Source organism: Cinclus cinclus, chromosome 1 (genome assembly GCF_963662255.1).
Source record: "Cinclus cinclus chromosome 1, bCinCin1.1, whole genome shotgun sequence".
Classification (NCBI taxonomy): domain Eukaryota; kingdom Metazoa; phylum Chordata; class Aves; order Passeriformes; family Cinclidae; genus Cinclus; species Cinclus cinclus.
In genome coordinates, this window is record NC_085046.1 from 85934309 (window position 1) to 85957353 (window position 23045).

Consider the following 23045-nt stretch of genomic DNA (forward strand, 5'->3'; position numbering starts at 1 on the left):
GGCTAAACTCATCCTGAATCAAAATTATTTGAAGCATATCTTTTCAAAATTTTGTTTGATACTGAGCAAAGCAGAATGTGTTTCTGTGCTCATGCTTATTTTGTTGGTGTGGGTTTTTGTTTGGCTTGGTTGGGGTTGTTTGTCTGTTGGGGGGATTTTTTGTTCTTCAGCACAGCCTTTGATTTTTCTTTCAGTTCTACCTTTGCCATTTTTCTGTAGGCAGGTAGTGAGAAACTTGTGTTTCTGGGCTACAAGCTAGAAAGAAATCCTAAGTTCTTTCAAGCTGCCTTCATCAAAACTCTGCAGACAAAGAGATTGGGGAGAGCCTGGAGAAGACAGAGACCACACAAAACCTTGTACACAATGCTCAGCTCGAGGGTCCAGTGGGTCAGAGAATAAGTTTTGGTGCTTTGACTTCTTGTGGACTAAGAGCCATTGTCTTCAGAGTGGTGTCTTACTTGTAAAATCATCCAGCTGTGACAAGGTTAGGTGTGTGTGAGGTTCAAGGCCTGGCATCTTAAGGACCCTGCCCCGTCTTCTTCTAAACTTGTAGAAGAGTCTCTTTATTATAATTTCCTTGCATCAGTCTGTATTTGTTACTGCTTTTCTCTTTACAGCTTTGAATAGCTATTTAATATCAGCAGGGCAAGTTTTTCTAGCATTCTTTTTATTTCTTATTTTTTAATTTATTCCTTGTAAAAAGGAGAAAAGTTAATCCTTTAGTTCTAAACCCTTTGTCAAGATTTTGATTTGCTGCCCTAGTGTTTCTCTCTCCATAAACTGTACTTTCAAAATCTTTTTTTTAAATATGCATATTATTTTAAGGGGCTATAAATAATTTCAAATTAAAGATGAAACAATTGAGCAAAACCTGTGCCTTAGAAGATGTTTGTTAGTTACCATGACCAATGATATACTTTATCAAGACTTGTTGGGGCATGGGGTTTTGTTTATTTGTTTAGTTTTTTAGCCTGTAGCAGTAATCCATTTTAAAGATGAAAATAAGCAGAATAATTGTTATGAAACTTGTTTTCAGTGCTAATAAAGCTTTTGTTTAAATGTTTCTAACCTGATACTTTTATCATGGAATAGTAGTAACCCAGGGCCAGCCTTAAGGTTAGCTGAATATATCTGATTCTCCAGCATTATCTGAAGGCCTTCCTCCCTGCCACTGGATGAATATTTGCCTTTTGTAAAGGGGATAGATTGCTCTGCACTACAAAAAGCCATGCTGGCTTCTGGAACCTCATTTAATTAGAAACCTCCCTATGAGTCCTTTTTCTTAATTTAATTCCACTACTGCATTGACTCCAAATTTGCATCTGTATGTGAGAGGAGCTTTTCCAAATCATCCCTTCTCCATTGCATACAAAAAGGAGCACATAACTCTGAACAGTTCCAATGAGTTCACAAACCTGTGTGCTGTGTGTTTGAGTGTCTGACTCTTGTAAGTGTTTTCCTATTTTAATAAGTACTTACATGGAAATTTCCCCTTTCTACCTTTTAAGAAAGGTTTAGTTAGCAGGAACTACCTGTCTTGTTGGACAGAATATCTGTCCTCTAACAAGACTGACATGACTGCCACTGTTGCTTTGGTTAAAAGAAGAGCACACATCGTTCCTGCCTATGAGCTTACCCCTCTCCACTGATCTGTATCTGATCCCCCTTCTGGGGATACTGGAGGACTCAAACTGTGTTTGAATTGCTAAAGAGGGTGTTCAGCATCTTGAGCATCTCCCCTATGCAAACACTTATTTCCTTTGTGCAAGTTTCCCTTGACCACATTGGCTGCCCCAGACTGGAGAGTGTTCCTGCCTCTGTGCACAGCGACCATTTCTGCCACCAAGTCTCACCGAGCCAGATCCTTCCTCTGGCTTTTCCCACCACTTGCCATGTAGTTGCTGTCCTCCTACACGTAATATTAGCAAAGGAAAAGAGTTTTCCAATCAAAGCTTCTTCTAAGATTTTGACAGAGCCCCAGGAGGCCCTTGAGGAAGGAGTCATTGGCCTGACAGAAGAATGATTTCTCTGGAATCTAAAAATTCTTTTCAGCTCCTTTCACCATGCTGTGTAAACTCCCGTTGTTTTAGCCATGCCCTCATAAGGAGGAATAAATTCTCAAAAAACTCTTGCAAATTTATAAGATCCGCCATATCAGATGAGTATTTCACTAATGATTTTTGACATTTTGGGACAATTGAGGAGAGGGAGAAATTTTGACATCACCGATATGGAGTCCTCAGGTGAGCTTTAAACACAGCAATAGTGGGGACACTCTTGTTGATATAAGCAGTAGCTGTGCTGCCAGCATTATAGGATGTATTGTGCTCTAAACAGAGAACTGTGATCCCACAGAACTTCATGAGTTACTTTCCAAATCTAAGTGCTGTAGGACAAGCAGGTACAGAAGTTTCCCTTCACAGGAAATAAGAAAGCTTGAGCTAGTAAGAAGGAATTACATGAATGCTCCCTGGTTCAACTCCTTCTTTTCTTTATAACAGTAAATGAGAAAATGTGTGGAAGTTGAGAGCTGTCTGTGTAAGGGACATGTATATTTGTGTGCAGGACAGGGAGATGAAGAGATAATAACTGAGATGGTTATGTCACTAAGCCACCTTAGGAATGGTTGAAAGTGTTTACTTTGTAAATCTTTGCCAGAGTATTGGAGAAGTTCCAGGCATTGCCATTTTCCTGGTTATTCTCTAACTAACTCCATATAAATGCAACAAATTTTGGATTGACCCTTTGCATTCCACTCAATGAGTTCATGATCTTACGCTGTAAATATTCATTATTCTTAAAACATGGAAACTAATTCTAAATGGAAAAAAAATCCACAGAACATCCCTTCAGAATGAGAGGAAAGAAAACAAGCTTTCAGGAAAATGCAAGGAATATGAGTTCCTTGCAAACTTCATTAGCAATTGTATGTTTTCCTTCTTGCATGGAGCATAACCTTAATGGTATATACATCATTAAGTGAAGAACTGTATCAACTGCAAATGCATCTTCTGTGAAGTCTGTTGGTTTGGGAACGTGAAAAGCATAGATACAAGGGACAGGATGCAGACAGTCTAGCCATTTTTGTTATGTTTAATATAGTTTTCCTATTTTACTTGAGTGGCTTGTAGGTTGTGGAGGCTTTATGCATGACTTACACTTCTCTTCTGCCAGAATTACTGCTGAACTGAAGCCTGCTTTGACCATACTTAATGACTCTACTGAAATAATTAATGTACTGGCATCTGATAACTTAAATATTGCTATTTGCTAATAGTCCTGAACTGATTTGGTCTCTCTGTTATTTCTAACTCAGTTGTTCACCCTCCTCTGTTTTCCAGTTGAGCGATTGGTTACTTAGCAGGAATGTTTTATTTGGATTAATTTAGAGAGTGTGATGGCAAGTGCCAGCTGTCCCATGCCAGCACAACGTGTACTGTCCTTTAGGCCAAAAACACACAACGTAATGACTCATGAGTTGAACATTGCTATTGTCATGAATGCTTTCCATTAATGCCTCTGCAGGTAGGGCAACTGCAAATGGAAAGCAAAGTTCAAGAAAAATCAATGGCAGCTTTGAATCTTTAATAGTAAAAAATGTAAATAGGGGAGGGGATAGAAGTTTTATATCAGTAGCTACCCTTGTGCAAACACATACTTAGCAGGAAGTTTTAGGTGGCTTTTTGTCTAACATAGGAGGGCCATAACTCCTTCTTCATCAGTCTCTTCCTTCCATTTCTAACTTCATTGTATTTCCTTTTCTGGTAACTCATGTTGTCTTCTCTTCCACCTTCTTTCTTTCCATCCCACTGCATGCCTCTTTCCTTGGTCTGACCTCAGAGAGGACGAGTATGAAGAGGAGGAAGAAGAACAGCCAGTCACAGAGCCAAATACTGAGGATGAGGGGGAGGAAGAGGCCAATAGGCAGGTCAAAGCCAGGTACCAGGATTCAGCATTGTTCCTCCACCTTTTCTTCAGGCTCTGGCGTGAACTCACCAGCACAGTGTGCAGCAGCATCGAGTATTTCCTGATCACCTTTTAAAGCCACCCCCCCACAAGGAAATATTTTTGCATTTAAAAGCTTTGGAGAGGGGGCTGGGGGGCAGCAGTGCTAATGGAAGCATGTTTAATTATATAGGTTCAGTGCACTATGAACTGTCTGCACTCACTCCTTTACGTAATGCTCACAAATCCTAAAAGCTTTAGTGAAGTAACTTCAAGCATGCATAACTTTAAGCATGGTTTAGTTTAACTTTGTGGTTAAGGCAATGTTGAAACACTACAGTGCTTAGCTGAGGATGTTGATTGTTTTCATAGGTTTTCATCCCTATCTTCATAATACTGCCTTATTAGGAATATCTGTTGCTATGCAGTATATTGACTTTTTTGAATGCCACCTAAGATTTCATATAAGTTTTGTTCATGTTTTAGTAGCAAAGAAATACTTTGAGGCAAAACTGACATATATGTGTGTGTATATATATATAAATTCCTGCCTTTTTGTATACATAAAGATATAAGCAAATCACCAATTCTTCATCCATACTCAGTGAGTGAAATCAATACTCTTGTGTAAAATTTTCCACTTATTTCTAAGATATATATATATTTATATATTTAAATATTTATTTATATATATGTGTGTGTGTGTGTGTGTGTGTGTGTGTTTGGCATTTGGCAACTTGATCCTAATAAACTGAAAGCAAGAAAATACATTCTTTGTTCCAGACAGCCATTTGATTTAGGTTAAATTATTTGGCTTTGCAACTCAGCAAATGAGATTGGATTTTTTTTTTTACATAAACCACATTTATGCAGACACTGTACAGTGCAGAAGGAAGAAACTGAACTGTTTAATGTGTGAATTCCAAAGAAAATACTGTACTGTTGTTATTATTATCTTCCAGTCTGCACATCTTGCCAATGGATGCCTGAAATTTCAAAATTAAGTGATAATTTCCTCAAATCTGATTCTTAAAAGTCAAAGCTAAAACCCAAGTTATTGATAAATCTCATGAGCATACTAAAATACCACTTTAAAATGTGATGAAGAGCCATGTGAAGATCATAATGTGTTTTTAGGTCATTGGTCTGTTTTAGATAATTATCTGTTTAAGATAACTGGGTGATATTCCCATTACTTTCCTGAGTACTTATTTCACTGTCTCTGTAGCACAACAAAAATTATCTGTAACCTGGCTATTTGTGTTAGATGCTGTCAGGTACGACTGGCCTGGTTTCAGTGTCTCCTCTCAAGCAGGTGCAGTAGATGAAGGTTTTCAGATTTTCCATTGTGAGAACAATTACCTGGTATACAACTGATGATTAACTACATAAGATCCCAACATATCTAAAATAAATTGTGTTTTTTGTTGCCTATGCTGTGCCAAGCCCACAGTCCTCAGATAAGGAGTGTGCCTTCCATGCTGGTTGGGAATTGCAGAAGTGGTCTTGGGAGGATGAAATCAGCCACTTGCCCAGTGATCCAGCCCAAAGCCCATGCACAGTGTTTATGCAGGAGTTATTAGTGTAAACAGACACCCTGGAGTGCAGATCCCATGGCTTTTCACCTGCTTTGTGCCTTCTGTCACTCACCAACATCTGCCTTCAGTAGAGCAAAGCAAATGTGTTTTCTGTTTCCTTTGATGCAAACTCTGCGAGTCTCTATGAAAGATCAGCATGGAATGCTGACACTCAGAGAAATCAGAAATTAGTGCCTTCATACCTAGACTGATTACGTCTTGTTTTTGAGATCTTTCTAAACTTGAATTTTGACAGAACAATGCTAATTGAATACTTTTTTATTTTCATCTTTGTCGGATGAACATTTTTAGTAAAAAGATCAGATTTCCAAGGAGGATGATAGTCAGATATCTGGACTTGGAGAAGCAGTCCTGCAGACTGTATCTTGAAGCATCTGTGCTCCATGGAGTATTTTCCGATGTGCTCAGTCTGCTTCGTACTGTTCTGACGATGTTTACAACCTAACTTGAAATATATGAAAATTCTTCCAAAAATAGGTGTGAAAAGGCTCACGAAAATTAGCTCTCAAGCCTATAGGTTAAATCCCCTCTTTTCCTTTAGAATGAGTTGTCTATTTTCACCAGTATTTCCAACCCCAAGAAGAATCCTACTGGGATACAAAGATGAGAGTTCTCTTTATTTAAAAAGATGTGATGTTTGTCTAAATTTTGGAAGTTTTTGTTTGTCTACTTGATTGTTTTTCCTCTGCAAGCGTTACTATCTATTATCTCCCTTTGCCCCATTTTTCTCTCCTCTTCCCTTTCTAATGATTTTTTCCTCCTGCAGTGAGGTTCCAGATGTGCATGAGGCTGTGAAGGAAAGCTTTTCACAGTGTTCTGACTCTTCAGCTGTCTCCAGTGCCATCTCTGCAGCTGAGGGGCCTCTCACCTGCTCTAGAGCAAAGAGCTTTCCCAGCAACTCCTCTTCTGTGCCTGGCTCATCTGTCTCTCATCATAATTCTGTCCTTTCATCACCATCTTCACCTGCAACAGCATTGCTGAGCTCTCCCCAAAATTCCTCTGCATCCATTACTCCAAAGGCATCTCCAACAGTGGAGAAATTACCTTACGTACCACACACTCCTTTTCACCTCTTCTCGTATGACTTTGAAGAGTCTCCAGCATCTGTGAAAGAGAAGGAAGCAGAAATGATGAGGGAAAACAGGTAGATTTTATATAGCTGACAAGAATTTTTAGATGAATGAGTAACTCCTTTCAAGAATTTTGCAGTGGTAATAATGCTACTCTATGTGTTGTATTTTTTCCAGAACATGCTGTACCAATTTTAGCCCTGTAAACCTGTATTTTGATTTTATATTTTTCCCTTGTCTTTGCTGACATCATTACTTTTCTTCCAGGTCTGTAGTTAATAAATACCTTGGCCTCCTCTATAGACCGGTAGACAAATAACCCATGATTTGGGAGATCATAGAAACGAGCACCATTTTGCTCTCATTTACAACAATGTAATTTACAAGCATGTTTTCATGAAAATTAATGGGGCTCTTCTGCTATAAAAGCAAGAGAAGTCAGATCAGCACTTGAAATTCGGGGGTGAAGCCCTGGCTTCAAAGGCTGAACTACTAAATCCTAAGTTTGTTGTTTGATTACAGTGCATGTCTATCTCATGTGCAATTTCAGCTCATACTTGAAATAAGAGATCTATAAAGATAACGTAGCACTCAGAATAGACAGCTTTATCTCCACAACATCTGTTGAATTTACTTGTTCCTCATGCATTTCACTTAGTTTTTAACTTTAATTTCCCCATCCCACCCATCTAAACTAAAAAAAAAAAAAAATGTTTTGTCTCATCTGTTTTCAGGTAAAAGAGATTGGCAGTAAGTAACACTAAAAACAATGATAGAGAATCACCTGGAAAAGAGGTTGATGACTTTTTGCTGTCTCTCACAATTGTAGTGTTCTTTCAATTAGGAGCTAAAAATGTATATTATATTGCATGCATGTTTATTTCTTCCTCTCTCCAGCAGTCTTTCTGACTTTCTGCATGTGAGCAAATGTTTTGATTTGTTTGATCCTTTTAATTTTTGATCTTTTTCTCCTAATAGGTGGATGTGTTTTGTCCCTTTTTATTTTTCTGAAAAGCCTGTAAAGCCAAGTAGTTGTTGACAAGTGTCTTAGTTTGCATATTTTTCCTTTACTTGCAACTTAAACACTGGAATTCCTCTAAAATTACATTTTCCTTCATAGGTGCATTTTTCCCTTAGACTTCTCACACTCATTTATTGGTCTCCCATTGCTGTTGCTGTTACACTTTGGAGAGTAGATTCCTAAGTACCTGCAGTTCCTGAAATATTTAGTATTTCTGCAGTGATTTTTTTTCCCTCTGACCATCTTTTCTGCTTCCAGTCAGTACAGAGGTTCAAGGGTGGGGATGGGGATCCTTCTGGGTTTATTTGGAGGAAAAGGAGGACAAAGCCTGCACAATTTAGTCAGTAATGTACCTATATAAAAGGAAAATGTCTTGAGGGTGAATGCTGCTGAATAAGACTGTTGCATCTACATTGGTACATGAGTCAAGAAGGGAAAATTGAAGCCAGTACCAGAGGAAGGTTAAAAAGATAAACTTTGTGTACAGCATACAGACTTACCCTGGTGTTCTTGCCTTGCTCCTATTCCAGCAACTCAGTGTTCCTCTGAATTTGATAGCATGTTGTGTCCATACCAGTCCTCTGAATTTGATTTTTTTAACTGGTGTAGGTCTGACTACATAGGAGGTGCGTTCCCTCCATTTTCATGAGGGTTATCTTTGGGCTACTTGAAAACCCTTGGTCTGAAAATGGGTTCTGCTCTATGTCAGCTTTTTCATGGGGCAGAGAAGAAAAGCACATGTAATGGTTGATAAGAAGGTCTCCTTGCAGGAAATGGAAATGGAAATGGAAATGGAAATGGAAATGGAAATGGAAATGGAAATGGAAATGGAAATGGAGGTCTTTGTGTCAGGAACATACTAAATGAGTTCTTATCAGGACAATGGAGTTTTCTCACCACTACGTGCAGGTGCAGTCAGAACATTTTCTGGGCTGAGCCTGTTGGAGAGAAGATCCAAGCCAGGTCTGTGCTACCAGGGAAGCTCCACACTGTCCAGTTACACAGCCTCCAGCAGGCCACTGTCTCCAGTTTATAGTTAGCTTTTTCTAGGGCAAGAAGGCCCAGACAGTAATTATTTCCTGCAAAATTCCTTTTGTGGCTCAGAAACATGCATGCTAGAATTTATTTTCAGAATTATTTCCTTGTTGCTGGTCAATACAGTGTCCCAGTTATAGATGAGGGAGGGGGTATGTTTTCTAAAGCATTAACCTGAAATTGCTATCCAAGAGGACATCTCTAAGGCACAATCCCTTCCATTGCAGAAGCACCTAGCTGAAATCTAGTCCGATTTTAACATAGGCCTTGGCAGGCAGCAATGCTGTTGAACCCTAAGGAATGAAGCTTGAAACTTAGAATGAAATTTTGCATGGCTAGATGAGTGTACTAAATGGAGCTGAAGGAAACCAACCAGGCTTTTCAAATAAAATTGCTGAGTGAAATTACTGAGTGCTGATGTGTGTGAGGGAAGAAGCAGCAGAGAACGATATGGTGAAGGAAGATATATCTTATTAATTATAATAAGGAAAATTATGTTACATTTTGTCATTTGGATGAGTTGGCTTTGCAGAGTACTCATCTTCAGTACCATATGCACCATATGCTTTCCATGTAGGAAAATGGCATTGTCTGTGAACAATATTAAAGAGAGAAATATTAACATTTTCCCAAATTTGGAGTCTTTTCTTGACACGCTGTTTAGGCACCATGGTTAAAGGGCACAACAAGCAACACAACTGCCTTTTCTATTTGGTGCAGGAGCCAGGATGAAAACACTGATAGAAGGGACTCTGGGGAGGTGGCTGTTCCAGGAGTCCTGGAAACAATTTCTCTTTGATCAACAAGCTCACATTGAAGTGAAGTGAGTTTATGGGGTTTTTTAATGCAGAGAAGGGCTGATAGAAATTTCTAAAGCCGTGCTTCCGGAGACATGTCTTTTTAACCATGGTGATGATTTTTTACAGACATTGTAAGAAATGGCACATAAGCTATTACTTATGTTGGGGGAGGGGAAAGCAAATACTGCTGGCTTTAATTGAAAAGAATGTGGCTGCTTTTCCTTTTAACATGCAAGCATTTGCAAGTCATGGATGCCCATGTTCAGATCATGTCTCAGGAGTGCTGCCGTTTTCCTTAATTTTAGTAGATATGAGTACTGCTGTCTTGGGCTGGTTTGATCCCTTTTTGAATGGCTGGATATCAGCTCCCAAAACAGCTAATAATTCTGAGTAACTGAGCAGTAGTTCAAGTATTCCTGTTCTGAGTGGGATGATCATTCAAATCTCTCATTATTTTCCTTACCAGTAACTCACTGTTTCATCATGTATGTTCATGCCATGTTTGATATTATGCGTACATGATTGGTTGCATATTTGGAAATAGAGCAACATTTTCAGAAGGTCAGTGTTGGAAAAGTTCTGGGGTATGGGATCACCACCACCCCGTAAACAAGAGGATTTACTGTTGCATGCCTGTTTGCTGATGGATTCTTTCTGTGTCTCCCTTTCTCCTACTTTTCTGCCCATTTCTTCAGATACAATAGCTATGGCAGCAGCTCTTACTCTTCTCCACGACCTTACGCTGGTATGAGTGCCCCTACAACACCCACTACTCGTTATGGGACAACTCTGTCACCACCCCAGGAGACCAAATCTGACAGGTTTGTAAATTTATCAGTGTTTTCACAACAGTTCCTTTGCAGACAGGGTGAAGGAGATAAATGTAAGCTGTTCTGAATGAATACTGGAAATAGCTCCTAGCCAGATTTTTTTCTAACATTGAGAAAAAAATGGGGAAAAAATCTAAATGTGTTCTTTCCCACTCATTCTCAAGCCTTTCTGTCTGACTTGGTGTTAAAGGCTGGGTGTATTTCCATCCCACTCCTGTTCCTTCCACTTAGATGGATAAAGCAGAGTTGCTTCGCACATAAGCTGTTCTAAGCATTAAAAGGTGAATTAAAATACATTTTCTTTCTTTCCATTTTAAAAAATAAATTCAGATCTAAATTCACTTCTATCATCTTAAATCAACTGCAAAATCTTGGAAATATGCTTAGCTCAGAATTTCCTAGGCCATAATTTTGTCCCTTCTTGAAAATACATGATACATCTCATTGTATTTCATCAAAAGTAAAACATTTGCTGTAGCTAAAGCAAACTCCTAATAACCTACCACTTATCAGATTGCTTTAAGAAAAAAAATAAAAGGGCAAAAAAGCCCAAACCAGCACCAAAAAAAAGTGAGCAATCAAAATAGGCTTTTGAATTATGTAAGGTACAAGGGGAAAGAAAAAAAGATAGAAAAATGTTATGGATACATGAAAGAAATTCTTGGCAAGAGGTTTGGACCACCAGAAATTTACTGTTTGTTACAACCTGAGAGTAAATGACAACTTTAAAGGATGTCATGCTGACTTTAAGAAGGAAAGGTTAAAGTTTTTAATTAATTTAATTCAACAATTTATTGCAAAAATTTAAATAATATCCAATTAGGCCAGATGGCGTTGCAATTGTTTGTTTCCACACTGGCCTCTAATTCATAAAAACTGCATCTTCCACCCTGTTTTCTGAACTTAAGGTTTTACAGGACCATTTTTCTGTATTCCAGTTAATTTTTGTTAATGACACTTTGGCATATTTCTGTATATGTATGTGTGTTTATGTGTGTATGTGTATATGTGTGAACCTTCCTAATGCTTCACATCCTTTCCAGTCTACTACTCAGAATGGTTCAAGTTAGGTTCTTCCAGCATACATGTATTTCTAGCCATGAGGTATTGATTTAATTCTTTTTTCAAGTGAGTAATTACATTAAGTTTCTCTTTGGAGAAAGGCATTGTTTCTGGAGTACCTTGCTGCGATTTGTCTTTCCTGATCTCAATGAAGTTATTGCAATATTAAATTATTATGAGTAGAACCATAATAAAAAAAATACACCAGCGTATTCACCCCCATTTACCTCAGCAAAATTGGTGCAAGATAAGCAAGAGTTACAAGTTTCCCACTGCTTTGGAAGTTTAAAATTTTCAAGCCCCTGCTCTTGTAAACTTCTGATTGCTACTGTGGCAGAGAAACCCCAAAGTGGTCAAATGCTGAGATGGCTAAAGATGGTTGGTCCTGCAAGAGCCTGATGGCGCTGGCTCTGCTCCAGCAGAGCTTTCATTTCAGCATGTGCCTAAGTGCCTTGCTGGTTTGGAGCCAAAATGCCTTGGCCCCACAGGATGAAGCTGTAAAATTTGCAGATTCATGGAGAGTCAGGCCAGAGGGGAGTTCTGCAATCATCTGTTGTGACCTATAATGGGTCTCACAGAAGCTAAATGAAAGACCCCTGTACTCACACGTGTTTTCAAGTGGCAGTGCATGATTTCTCCTGAAAACATTCCAATATTTATTATCACTGCTAGCAAAATATTTTCTATTTTGAAGGCGGTTTTTCTAGCAGCATCTTCCAGCCAACACACCTCATCTTTCTTTTCCTCTGTGAAACTGTAAAGTGCTCTACCTTCAACCATCAGATCTCTCTTACATGTTGTAAGCGACTGAACACAGTGCTCAGAGTCGCATCTCTGTCTTTCCTTCAGGTTATGCTTGCTGCTTTCCACCTCACGTGATAAAAATCTCTGTACTCCTGTTTAAATTTGTAGCTTGATGTTCATGGTAGTTAATGCAGGGTTTCTGCATGTTTACACTTAAGGGATGTTACAGCCTGATGCTTCCTGTGTATGAGTCTCTGAGAAGTATGAAAAATGTGTGTACACCATGGCTACTTGTTGTCTGCAGAATAGATGCAGTTATTTTTTTAAAAATTATAAAGTTTACAGTTTCAGATGCCATTTTGCATTCTCTTGTTCTTTTTGAGAGTGCTGCAACTGCAGATGTATAGTTCTGCAAGCTCTAAGAGCAGACTGCTTTGAAGAAGGGCAGAAGCTTTCCTTGATTTCATTGTCCTGAAAGATATGCATTGAAGAAATGTCCATGTAGAGATCAACAGATGGAATTTGCTTATTGGAGAGTAGGCCATGTAGTGCATGACGCAATGCTTGGCACTAATTAGTAAATGGAAAGTATTGTGGAGGTTTTCACAGTCTTCTATGAATGGTGTTTGCCTCAGATTATGTAAATGCTATTTCCTACCTCCTGAGGGTAAAAATTTATGCTGATTCAGGCAACCAAAAAAAGTTAAAATATTTGGGGGGTGGGGGGAGAGGAAGACGTTTGATAAGAAGCAGATGCGTATCTATGGTTTGCTCTAAGGTGTGTTTTCTGGTTTCAGCTTATGCTACAGTTATGCGAAGCCTTCACAGAAAGATTCCTGTCTTTTATCATGTGGGGAAGAGCTTCAGATGCAGGTCCTGGTACTGTTTATCTGATCTTCGAGAGTGAGGAGGCAGGAAGAAGCAGCCTTTAGAGCAGTACCCAGCACAATGATTCATGCTCCATTCAGTTGCCCTGACAGGCCTTTCAAACCTTTGGCTGCATATTGCTTATGTAAACAAGAACTACAACTTAGGTGGAAAATAGCAGTGTGGTTGACATTTTGACATTCATACTTTTAGAACCCTCTGGCTGAGATCAGTAGAGAATCATAAGAGCAGTATAAGTCAGTGTAAAAGTAGCTGGATTTTGTTCTTTGAAATCCACATAATCTATATATTTCTGACTGTACAGCAGAAGAAAAGGCTTGCTTTACTGTTTCTAAATACAGCTGCAACCTTTTGGCAACTTCTTGCAATGCTGTTGTTCTCTCTCATTTCCCTGGGTCCCCTGTGGAGAGCCATGTTTCTGAAATGCATATTGCAGCCATGGGAATCCTACTGAAGGAGAGCAAATTGCAGGGCACTTTCTGTTCAGGCCTTCATTGGGAGAGAAGGAGTGTGTCAGTTCTCTTGTATCTCTCTGTTTGTGAATGTTTTCTAATGCGTAAGAAGTATAACCCAGTCTGCCTGTTTTCTAATGCCAAAGAGTGCTTTGCTCCATAAATACACTGCTCCCACTCTTCACAACTTAAATCTCCAATTAACTCTTTCTCCTCAGTTATTAAAAAAAAAAATCCCTCTCATAACCTCATAAATTTTAATAACAAAGGAGAATAGCAATGCATGACTGAAACACATCAGGGAGAAAAGCGTTTTTCTGTCCAAGTTGGCACTTTGCCTGGGGGCAGAAGGTGTTGTAAGACTCCTCTGTGTTTCCATGCCTTATGCTCACCCCAAGGATATTTCTGTCTAGCCAGACTGCTTTGTCAGACTCTGAATCTAAGATTGTCACTCAAATTGAAACTGCAGTCTGGAGTCTGCCCCTGGACATCAAACTTGTTACTTGCAAAGCTTCACACCCCCTCACAATGTCCTTTTGGTGGTGAAGGTTTGCGTTGTTAATCACGGCCATCCTTAAGGAGACCATGAAGGAGTGTAACTTCTAAGGCAAGAGCTCCTAAATTCAGCACCAGCTTTAATTCATTCCACTACCAGAAAAATATCCTGCTGGTGTGTTTGCCAGGGTGGGTTTCTTCTGATGCATTTGCCAGGAGATGGTTCCCCCTGGGCCTGACAGTCAAACAGTAGTACAGTCAGCCTAGCTCAGAAAGCCTTCTTGGGACACTGCTTGCCAAAGAAGCAGGAGTTCATGGTCTCACCTCTATCTGTTAAATCAAATGCCAGAAAGTTCAGCTCGCAAATCTCCACTTCTTGAGGCTCTTGGCCAGTCACTGTGAACTTAGTCTCCACCTCTGGCTGGTCCCTCAGAAGTTCTTCCAAATCTCCAAGCCTGGTAAAGGACTGCTGTGGTGTTTGCAGATTATTCCTGTTTGAAGCATCTCCAGCTTTTCCAGAGAGTCAGAAAATAGGCTTTAATATTAATATATTAATATTAAATATATTTCACATTCTTTAATATGTTTTCCATCTCACTTGCTTTGTGATCTACAGCAATACATTAGCTTGGGCTCCTATGATGCAGTGCCTTGAATATTGAGTGTTCATTTCCATGTTCTTCTGTATCTTTCAAGGAAATGTACCTTCAAATATTTATTTCTAAAACAAACAGTGAGATTAGCATTCCTGGATTACAGGTGGTTTTTTTTCTCCTCGGACACTTAAACACCATACCTGGAGTATAAGCATAAAGTGCAGCAAAAGTCTGCAGATACTCTTCTTTTGAGTTTTATTCCCTTTCCAGGTGCCTGAAATAGGGATTTGCTGGAAATCTGGCACTTTTTTCAAATTTCTCTTTTTTAAAGCAAATCAAAACAAAAAAGCCCTGCTTGAGAATGCGAAACAGCTTTTCAGTTCTCAGTAATTAACACCACCAGGTAGATGCTGCTGGATGAAGCTTCTTGGCAGGTTCTTTTTTTGTTTTGTTTTGTTTTGTTTTGGGGTTTTTTGTGGTTTTTTTGTTTGGTTTTTTTTTTGTTAGCCATTTATCACTTATTTGTGCTCTGCAGTTCCCTTACTCCAGCTGTTAAGCACTAAGGTAAAACAGAAACCTATGAAACAAAACCTGCTATACAGCCTACAAAGCTGCTGTTCTCCCAATAACTTCTCCTCTTTCCTTGGCTTTCTGTTCTTTTCTGTGTATACTTCTGGGCTCTCAGACTAGAGATCGTGACGATTTTTCCTTGTGGCAACTGCCAAGCACATCTCTCACCCTGAGTAACATAATGAGGAACGGATAGCTTGGTAGATGATAATAGTGGCCCAGGGCAAAAGCCTCAACTTTATTGCTGAGATTTTAAGAGGAAAAATGACGTTAGGAATTACTTGATTTACAGTTTGGGAAGCAGTGGTGGCTTGCACTGGCCTAGCTGCTTGTCAAACTACTGTGTAAGCAATATTCTTGATTGCAGCTTTGTGGACTTCATCATAGGGCATATGTTTAAACAGAAGCATGATCTGGTCATGGTTTCAGACTGCAGAGTGTTGCTGGCTGAACACGCCATGTGCAGTGCTGCTGCTCAGGGCACACCCACGTTAGCCTGGATCTACACTTGGGCTCTGCAGGTCATTTCCAGGCAAGGTGTAACTCACATGTGGATGAGAAACTTCAGGCTGGAGAAAGACAGAAGCACAGTGTAAAAACTACACAGGTGAGCTCGAAGAGGAGAGTGTATGTAGAAAATCCTTGTGCATTGCCCAGGCTCTGTGCGGCTCTGTCCTGCTGTAGCTCTAATTTGGGTAGTCCCCTGTACCAGTTAAAAGTCTAACGTTAATCAGTTCTTCTCTTGGTCATTCTCAAGTTTCTTTATTAAAGGAAGCATTAGATAGTAGTTTTAGCTCTCAATTTTCTGTTTATTTTTGAGAGAAGTTTTGTAAAGATTCCCTAAGTAATGTTTAGTCTGTTTGCAAAGTCTTATATCAACATGCTTTTGAATTTGCCGTGTCATGTAGGGAGACATAACACATGGGGAGTTTCTTTAACTGTGAAAAGCAATATGGCTCTTGGCAGCTTTGCCTTCACTTTTGTCTCCTTTTAAGCTGGAAGGCGGATTTATTTTATTAAAGCCAAGAGACATTTAGAGTTACTTAAGGTCTGGGTAGGAGCTGCTGCCTGTTGTACCCTCCCAGTAGCATTCCCATGGCTGAGGGAACAGGAGCACTTTGCAAAATTGGGTAATTAGTGCTTGCTTATTAAAGTTATTAATGACTCTGCCCCATGCAGTATTAAAGACAATCCTGAATATTAACCTTATGACCTAAAGGGATTTCCTCTCATAAGTCATCTGTTAAATTTTTTTAGCTCTTAAAAATATACATTTGTACTTTATATTCTTCCTGTAGATAACCATTTCTGTGTAGCAAATTTTAAAAATTCAACTAAACAGAGGGAAAGGCAGCCACAAAAGAGTATCTCAGAGCTTATGTGAATGAAGAACATTTGAAGTTCAGAATTTCAGTTTTGCTTTCAGAAAGACAGAAATATTTTCTTCAGTTTGCAAGAAATTAAGAGCAATTCAGGGCACATAATCCCCTTCACAATGTATAGTCCGTGATGGAGTATTTTCAGGAAACTGCAAGAACTTGAAAAAATTGTGAGAGATCTTGTGTCTGCCTGAATTTGTGTTTATAATAATGATTATGAATTCACTGCTGTGTTAAATGCTGTAGGTCAGGCTAGCTGAATTTTTATTCAGAAGAGCTTTGGTCTACAGGCAGCATTTTGGCTTCATATCCTATGCTCTGTGTATATATTTTGCCTTCTTTTTCTTCCCCTCCCCTCCGCCCCCATTCTTTCCTTTTCCTATCTCTTCTTCCAGTAAGATAAGTTACTAATGACCTCTTTGGCCCCGTGTCCTGATGCTGTGGTGAGGAGCTCTATTCACAAACCTACAGACCTAAATGCTTTCTTGTGCATTTTCTTTCTGGAATGAGAAAGTAATAACACAGCCTGTTTAGCTTTTACTGGTTTTAACAGCAGGCATAAGAAAGCTTTTCTTTACATTTTTTATATTAACAGTCCATTCTTAATAGCCTTGCATTCTCTACAAGACTAAAAATAGTAGTCAGAGTAAGCATCCTTCTGGATTGTATTTGTGGAGTTGAACAAATGGTTGATATTACCAGCTGGTAACATATGACACCAGCACTAAAATGCTGGTATATATTAGCTATAACCCCATTTTGTGAGTGATCACTCTATTATGCTTTCAATGAGCATTCACATTCTCTTTTCTGTTAAAATCTCTTATCACCTTTGATTCAATGCCAGAAGTTTTTTAGCCTTTCTCTTGCTTATTCATTTTTAAAATGCAGCCTTCAGCAGTAAGATCTAAAAATTCATGAGGCCTGAAGACACTGTCACCCTTCAAACAGCATCAAAACAACAGAATTACCCAAAGGCTCAGCCCAAGCCTTCCCACCAGCTGGTTTGGCCAGTCATGCTGCCATTTGCAATTCAAGTATGTGTTCACTGAAAGGGAACATTTATGTTAAGTCTTATTGCCAAGGAAATGCAGAAACAAAAATCAGATTTTGTTGACAAACTGTACATAGATAGATCCCTTTTCAAATTGCTTAGAATGTTTTCTTAATGCTTGTTTTTCCTCTGGCTTCTTTACAGGTTTGTACACCCTGAAAGTAGCCTGCTTACCCCAGGTTTAGTTTATGCACATGCAGAAAATTACAGATGGTTTACTAAATACTAAAACTGTGCATTTACAGTTGCAGTTCACCTTAAAAAGAGGATGGTGCACCCAAACACCGTTGAGCTACAGTGTTTGATAGCAGCAGTGATTTTAAGAGGCTTCATAAGGCAGTTGGTCTCAGCATTTGGTGTGAGGTGTGGTCCTCGCCAAGGGCAGATGTGTGTGGTTGAATGGGTGCAACCACTAAATGAGCACTAACTCAGCTGTAGCAGTGCTGTGTCTTTGCCTGCCCTTTCCTAAATCTGACTGAAGACCCAAAACCTTGACTATTTGTACTGTAAGAAGTCAGTATCACACAAGGGGTCAACTGACCCTGTTCCTGTCTGTTTAATTATGACCTCTATGTCCAAAACCTTCTAGCAGCTTGGACTATTAGATTTGACCATTTCATACAAAAAAACTGTTGTACAGAATATGGCTGTGTTTGGGACAAAGGAACTGAACCAGGGATGTGTGTGCACACTGTAATGCAGGTTGTAATTCAGCTGAATAATGCACTCATAACAAGTGAGAAATACAGAAATTCCAGGTTTTGACTAATTATTGTTGGTTTAATTAGCTTTGAAGAGATGGCAAGCTAACATTTTCAGTTCTTTGGTCACTGGCTTTTCTTCTGGGCATATGGCCATGGAACTTCTATTTAGATTGCTATGCTGCCCTTTATACATCTGCAGCTTTTAGCCCAGTGAGCAGTGCTTGCCAAACTATGCTAGATCAAACCTCCAAACAAGGTGTTTTAGTATGTGGAAGTATTCTAATACCAGTGTTAGCTTAGAATCCTATCTGCAGGACTAAACTGTGCATCTCCATGTGATTTCCCTGTAATCCCCTGCATAAGAATGTGCATTTATTGTAAGGCCTCAAAGAGCTCAGTCAGAGCTGAAGGCTTCCAACCTGCTGGATGATGTGCAGATCTACGATCACTCTTTTGGTCTCTCAGCATCACCCCATCCTTCCCCTTATTTTTCCTTCAGTCTTCTTTTAAGCCATACCTTCCTTTGACTCTAAATGGAGTTTGCAGACTTCATGGCAGCTGGGCAGGATGGGATATCAAGCTGAATGCACAAAACAGATAAAAACACAGACTTGATAGGGACACTCTTTTGCCATCTCTCACAGTTAATTTCTATATCTCTTCACATGGAGGCACTGTTCATTTTTCCCCTTCCAAGAGTAATTTCTCATGTTATATCCAACCATATAGCCATGGTTTTTAATGATACTACAGGGATGGAGCTCTAGCTTTTGAATTTTAGTACAGTGGTGCTACTGTTTCTGCTAAGGGCTTTCTCTTGCAACATGCACTAAGAGGTCAAAAGTTAAAATAAATTTAAAATATGCTCAAGGGAAAATTCACCACACGTACTTGACTGTCAGGGTTTAAGAATTCTTTCCCCCTTTTCTTACTGCTGAAGCATATTAGAGATTTTTATGGTTTTGAGTGTGATCCAGCATTGATACCGTAGCTTTGGAGGAGTGCCAGCAGGGACTCTTACAGAATATCAAGTTTTATACCATCTTATGTAATGTTTATGCGGGTGGGATATGGCATATTGAAATTCAATTTATCGAAATTATTGACATTATATTCATGCTGCCCTGCTGCCAGTGGGGCTGAAATGGCTATGTTTTGTGGTGTTTCTGCTTGTACAGACATAGACACTTGGGGAAGATAGGTTTGCATTAATATTTTTGTCTCCTTTTGCACCTATTTTCACTAGTGAACTGGTGCCATTATGCTAAATGCCTACACTGTGCAGCCATAGGCAAGTAAACAAATAAGGGAAAGGATCTGAGTTCTTAAAAACAGGGAAAATGTATTCAGGTTTGCATTACTGGTTAAGGAACCTTCCTCTAGGCAGGCAGGGTTTAGTTTCTTTTTACACAAAAGGCAGTATCTATTTCTCTCATTAATCCTTTCATTGCAAAACTCATGTTACAACAATGCACAGAAACTGCTCTACATGAGTTATGTCTTTTTTGATTTTATCAGTCTAATTCAATCAGTGTGCATCTGTATAAAGATACCCTGTACAATGCAGATTTTTTTCCTGTCTAAGAGACAGAAAGACACATTTGCTCTGAGGTCACTCTGTTGCCATATGAGAGATTGGCAGTAGCAATACCACCATGTTGGGGGAAGGTTGTGTAAGAGGACCCACTATCCCAGACAAAGTACTGCTTACAGTAAAGCCAATAAAAAAATCTACGTCGACGCCAAGCTATAAGTGAATGTAGATATAGCTTTATATATTTGAAAAGTCTTTACTGTAGAGGCCATCGTTTCTGATAGTTTTCAAGAATGGTTTGAGAAGACTGTCCCCTTGTGTTTTACTGGTATGTTCTAATATGAGATTCATCTTGCTTTTACATCACATGCAGCAGGGAAATCATGATAATCAAATTCATTAATGTATAAGGGAAAATATGCCTGATACTTAAGAGAGTCTTTGAATTCTCTAGGGCATTTCTGACATCTTCCATTACTTTTGTTTTTCTGTATAGAGGATTCTCAGGTGTTTGTGACACATCTGTTTTTTGCATCATTGCATAACAGTTTTTTTCTTTGAAGTTTAAAAAATCTGTTACAAGATTCAACTTTTCTGTTAACAGGATTATAAACCTAAAAAAATATTTAGGCAATATTGCTGTGGAAATAGACCAAAGAATTTTTATACACGCTTTATTTGTGCTTTAGAAATTTGGCTATTTAGGAAGCCTACCCTATTTGTTTTTGTTCAGTTCATCACAGAATCTATAATCAATTTAGCAAGAGGATGCTTAGTCAATGCTTCGAAAGATCCACACATAAATATTGCCATGTCATTCTGCTGGTTGGGATTATGTTACTTGCTGAATGATTGCTACTCATTTTTTTGCCAGTATAATCAATAAAAGTGACATTGAGAAATCTGATCTTCCTTTTCTGCAGGCCAGCTTTGGGTGGTCTCCTTACATCATCTTTTCGGCAGCACCAGGAGTCCTTGGCAGCAGAAAGAGAAAGACGGCGTCAGGAGAGAGAAGAAAGGTTACAAAGGATAGAACGTGAAGAAAGAAACAAATTCAAGTAGGACCCAAATTTGCTCTCAGTGTCTTGCTTTAATGTGTGATTGATTGATCAATCATTGAGACATTCAACTGCAAAATAATTTAACTGATGAATAGTTTGTGTCTTTAGATACTTTTCTTGATCTAAGTATCTTAAAAACTGATAGATTAAACACATAATGAATTTTGGCATTTAATAAAAAAATCTACTTTTTTAAAGGCAGCCGATTATACTTCCTGGGTATTTACAGAGGCTCGGTTTTATTAGCTAGTATACTCACCAAATTATAATCTCAGTGAGGCACAGGATTTGAAGGTGAAACAGTGGGACAAAGGTATCATGAAGGGAGGGAGGGACAGCACTGAAACATCTTTTTGCTTTTAAGTTATGTGAAGTAGAAATGTCTTGCTGTATCATAGTGATTTTTAACTACTTCTCCCTACAAGTTTCTTCCTTCTGGAATCAGCAACTGACAGAAGGTAATGACCAAAGTTACTGTTCAAACCTCAGCCAGACAAATGTCATAGCTGAATGCAGGACTTTGCATTTTCACATCTGAGAAAATGTTGTGTGATGTGGGATCCCAGGGTGTGCTGCCTGAGGATAGTAAGAGACAAGCCCCCTCAACCTCTTCAGTCCATGCCTAGAAATCCCAGCAGAGAGATTAATGTTGACTGCAGTGGGCTAAGGATAGATACGGAATCTATACCTGAAATGGTTTGCCTTCAGTCTGAAGAGTGTACACTAAGAAATCAATTTGTTTCCTCATAGACAGGAGGGGAAAGCAAACCTATTTTTAGTACTTAGAAGACATAATGTAATAACTTAAAGAATGGTAATATAAATGTTTTGTAGCCTTAGAATCAGTAGTTATGGAAAATATGGCAGAGGTTTCATGTTAGCTTGTTTATTAGTATGCAGGGCTGTTTTCACTGTAATCATCCCTTTAGTAAGAAGTAGAAACAGGCTGCGATTCTGTGAATTTGGAAAGAGGAGTAACTTATGAGTGGTTGATTGATATTCCCTGGCTCCAGAAGATAGCTGGTTTAGAAGGAAATGAGAGGCAGAAGGAAGGTGGAAGAGCACCATAATAGGATCTTTGGCAGCCAACAGCTGCCCAAGTTCTCCTGAAACAGAAACAATAAGGTTGCAGTCTTCCAGCCTCTTCCAAAAATTCTCCCTCTAAGTGGTATCATCAGGCTGCAGCAGGCTGCCATGGACAGCCAACATGATCTTTCAGAAAGGAAACTCCCAGACCGAAAAAGCCAACAGGGCATTTGGCAGATTGACCTGTTTGAATAACAGATCTGCACATTTCAGTCGAGGTTGGCTACAGTAGTTGTTCTGTCACTAAAAGAAGTTTCTTAAAGTCAGAAAAAAAAATCAAAATGTACCTTTTCATCCCTTTATTTCAGAGTCAGAAACTGATTAGCTAGATGTCATGCTTGTGCTGCGTATTTAAGATTATTTTTCAATGCTCAATGTTTTCATCTTTTGGATTTTACTTTGTGATCACCCAAAAGTTACAACTTTTGTTTGAGCAGAGGGTCTCCAAAGCCACCAGACTTCACAAACAGACAGCATCCCACAGTTGATTAAACAGTCTGGCAGGAGGAAGACAAAGTCACAGCAAGCAGTCATGGACAGTTTCATAAGAGTTCCTGGGATTTCAGTATCATATCATCAGTCTGGCTAGAAACCCAGTCTCTGAAGATGTATTTCTGATTAAAAATAGCATTTGCAATTCAGTCTTTAAACTCATGAGCCGTACTGGATTTACCATCATGACTCATTTGTTATCTCATTCTTTCCTACTCTGCCTCAAGAGCATTGCACTAGGTTCTGGCACCATTATTGACAAATTGAGGATAATTTAAAGGAGACCATCACTAGTTGTGAAGGAGCTCTAGGACAGGAGAATTGGGGGATGTAGAGGAGCTACAAAGCTTCATAAGCTATTGCTAACCAAAGGAATATTTTGTAGAATGAACATTTTTCTCAGAAGAAGGACTACTGTACCCATTGCCCATGTAGAACAATATGTCCTAAAATAAAGTGGCTATTTTTCAGCTGTAGGGAAGAGTGAAAGTTGTTAGAGGGGAAAGAGTAGTGTTAAAGTTTACCTGCTCAAGATTTCCTGGAATACTTTTAGAATAGTGTAAAAGTATAACCAGTTCAGAATTCAAAGTTTGTGGGGATGGCCTGAAAAAGTAATGTGTGTTCCCTGT

General features: G+C 39.0%; 1 protein-coding gene across 2 annotated transcripts in view; it reads left to right on the forward strand.

Annotated features, from left to right (window-relative positions):
• The window catches only part of FHOD3 (formin homology 2 domain containing 3), a 366909-nt gene that overhangs the window by 269322 nt on the left and 74542 nt on the right, over window positions 1-23045 (forward strand). For both annotated transcript variants that reach the window (XM_062512765.1, XM_062512850.1), the window contains exons 11-12: window positions 10165-10290; window positions 20701-20835. In XM_062512765.1, coding sequence (XP_062368749.1) covers window positions 10165-10290; window positions 20701-20835 — 261 coding nt within the window. The remainder of the gene's footprint in view (window positions 1-10164; window positions 10291-20700; window positions 20836-23045) is intronic.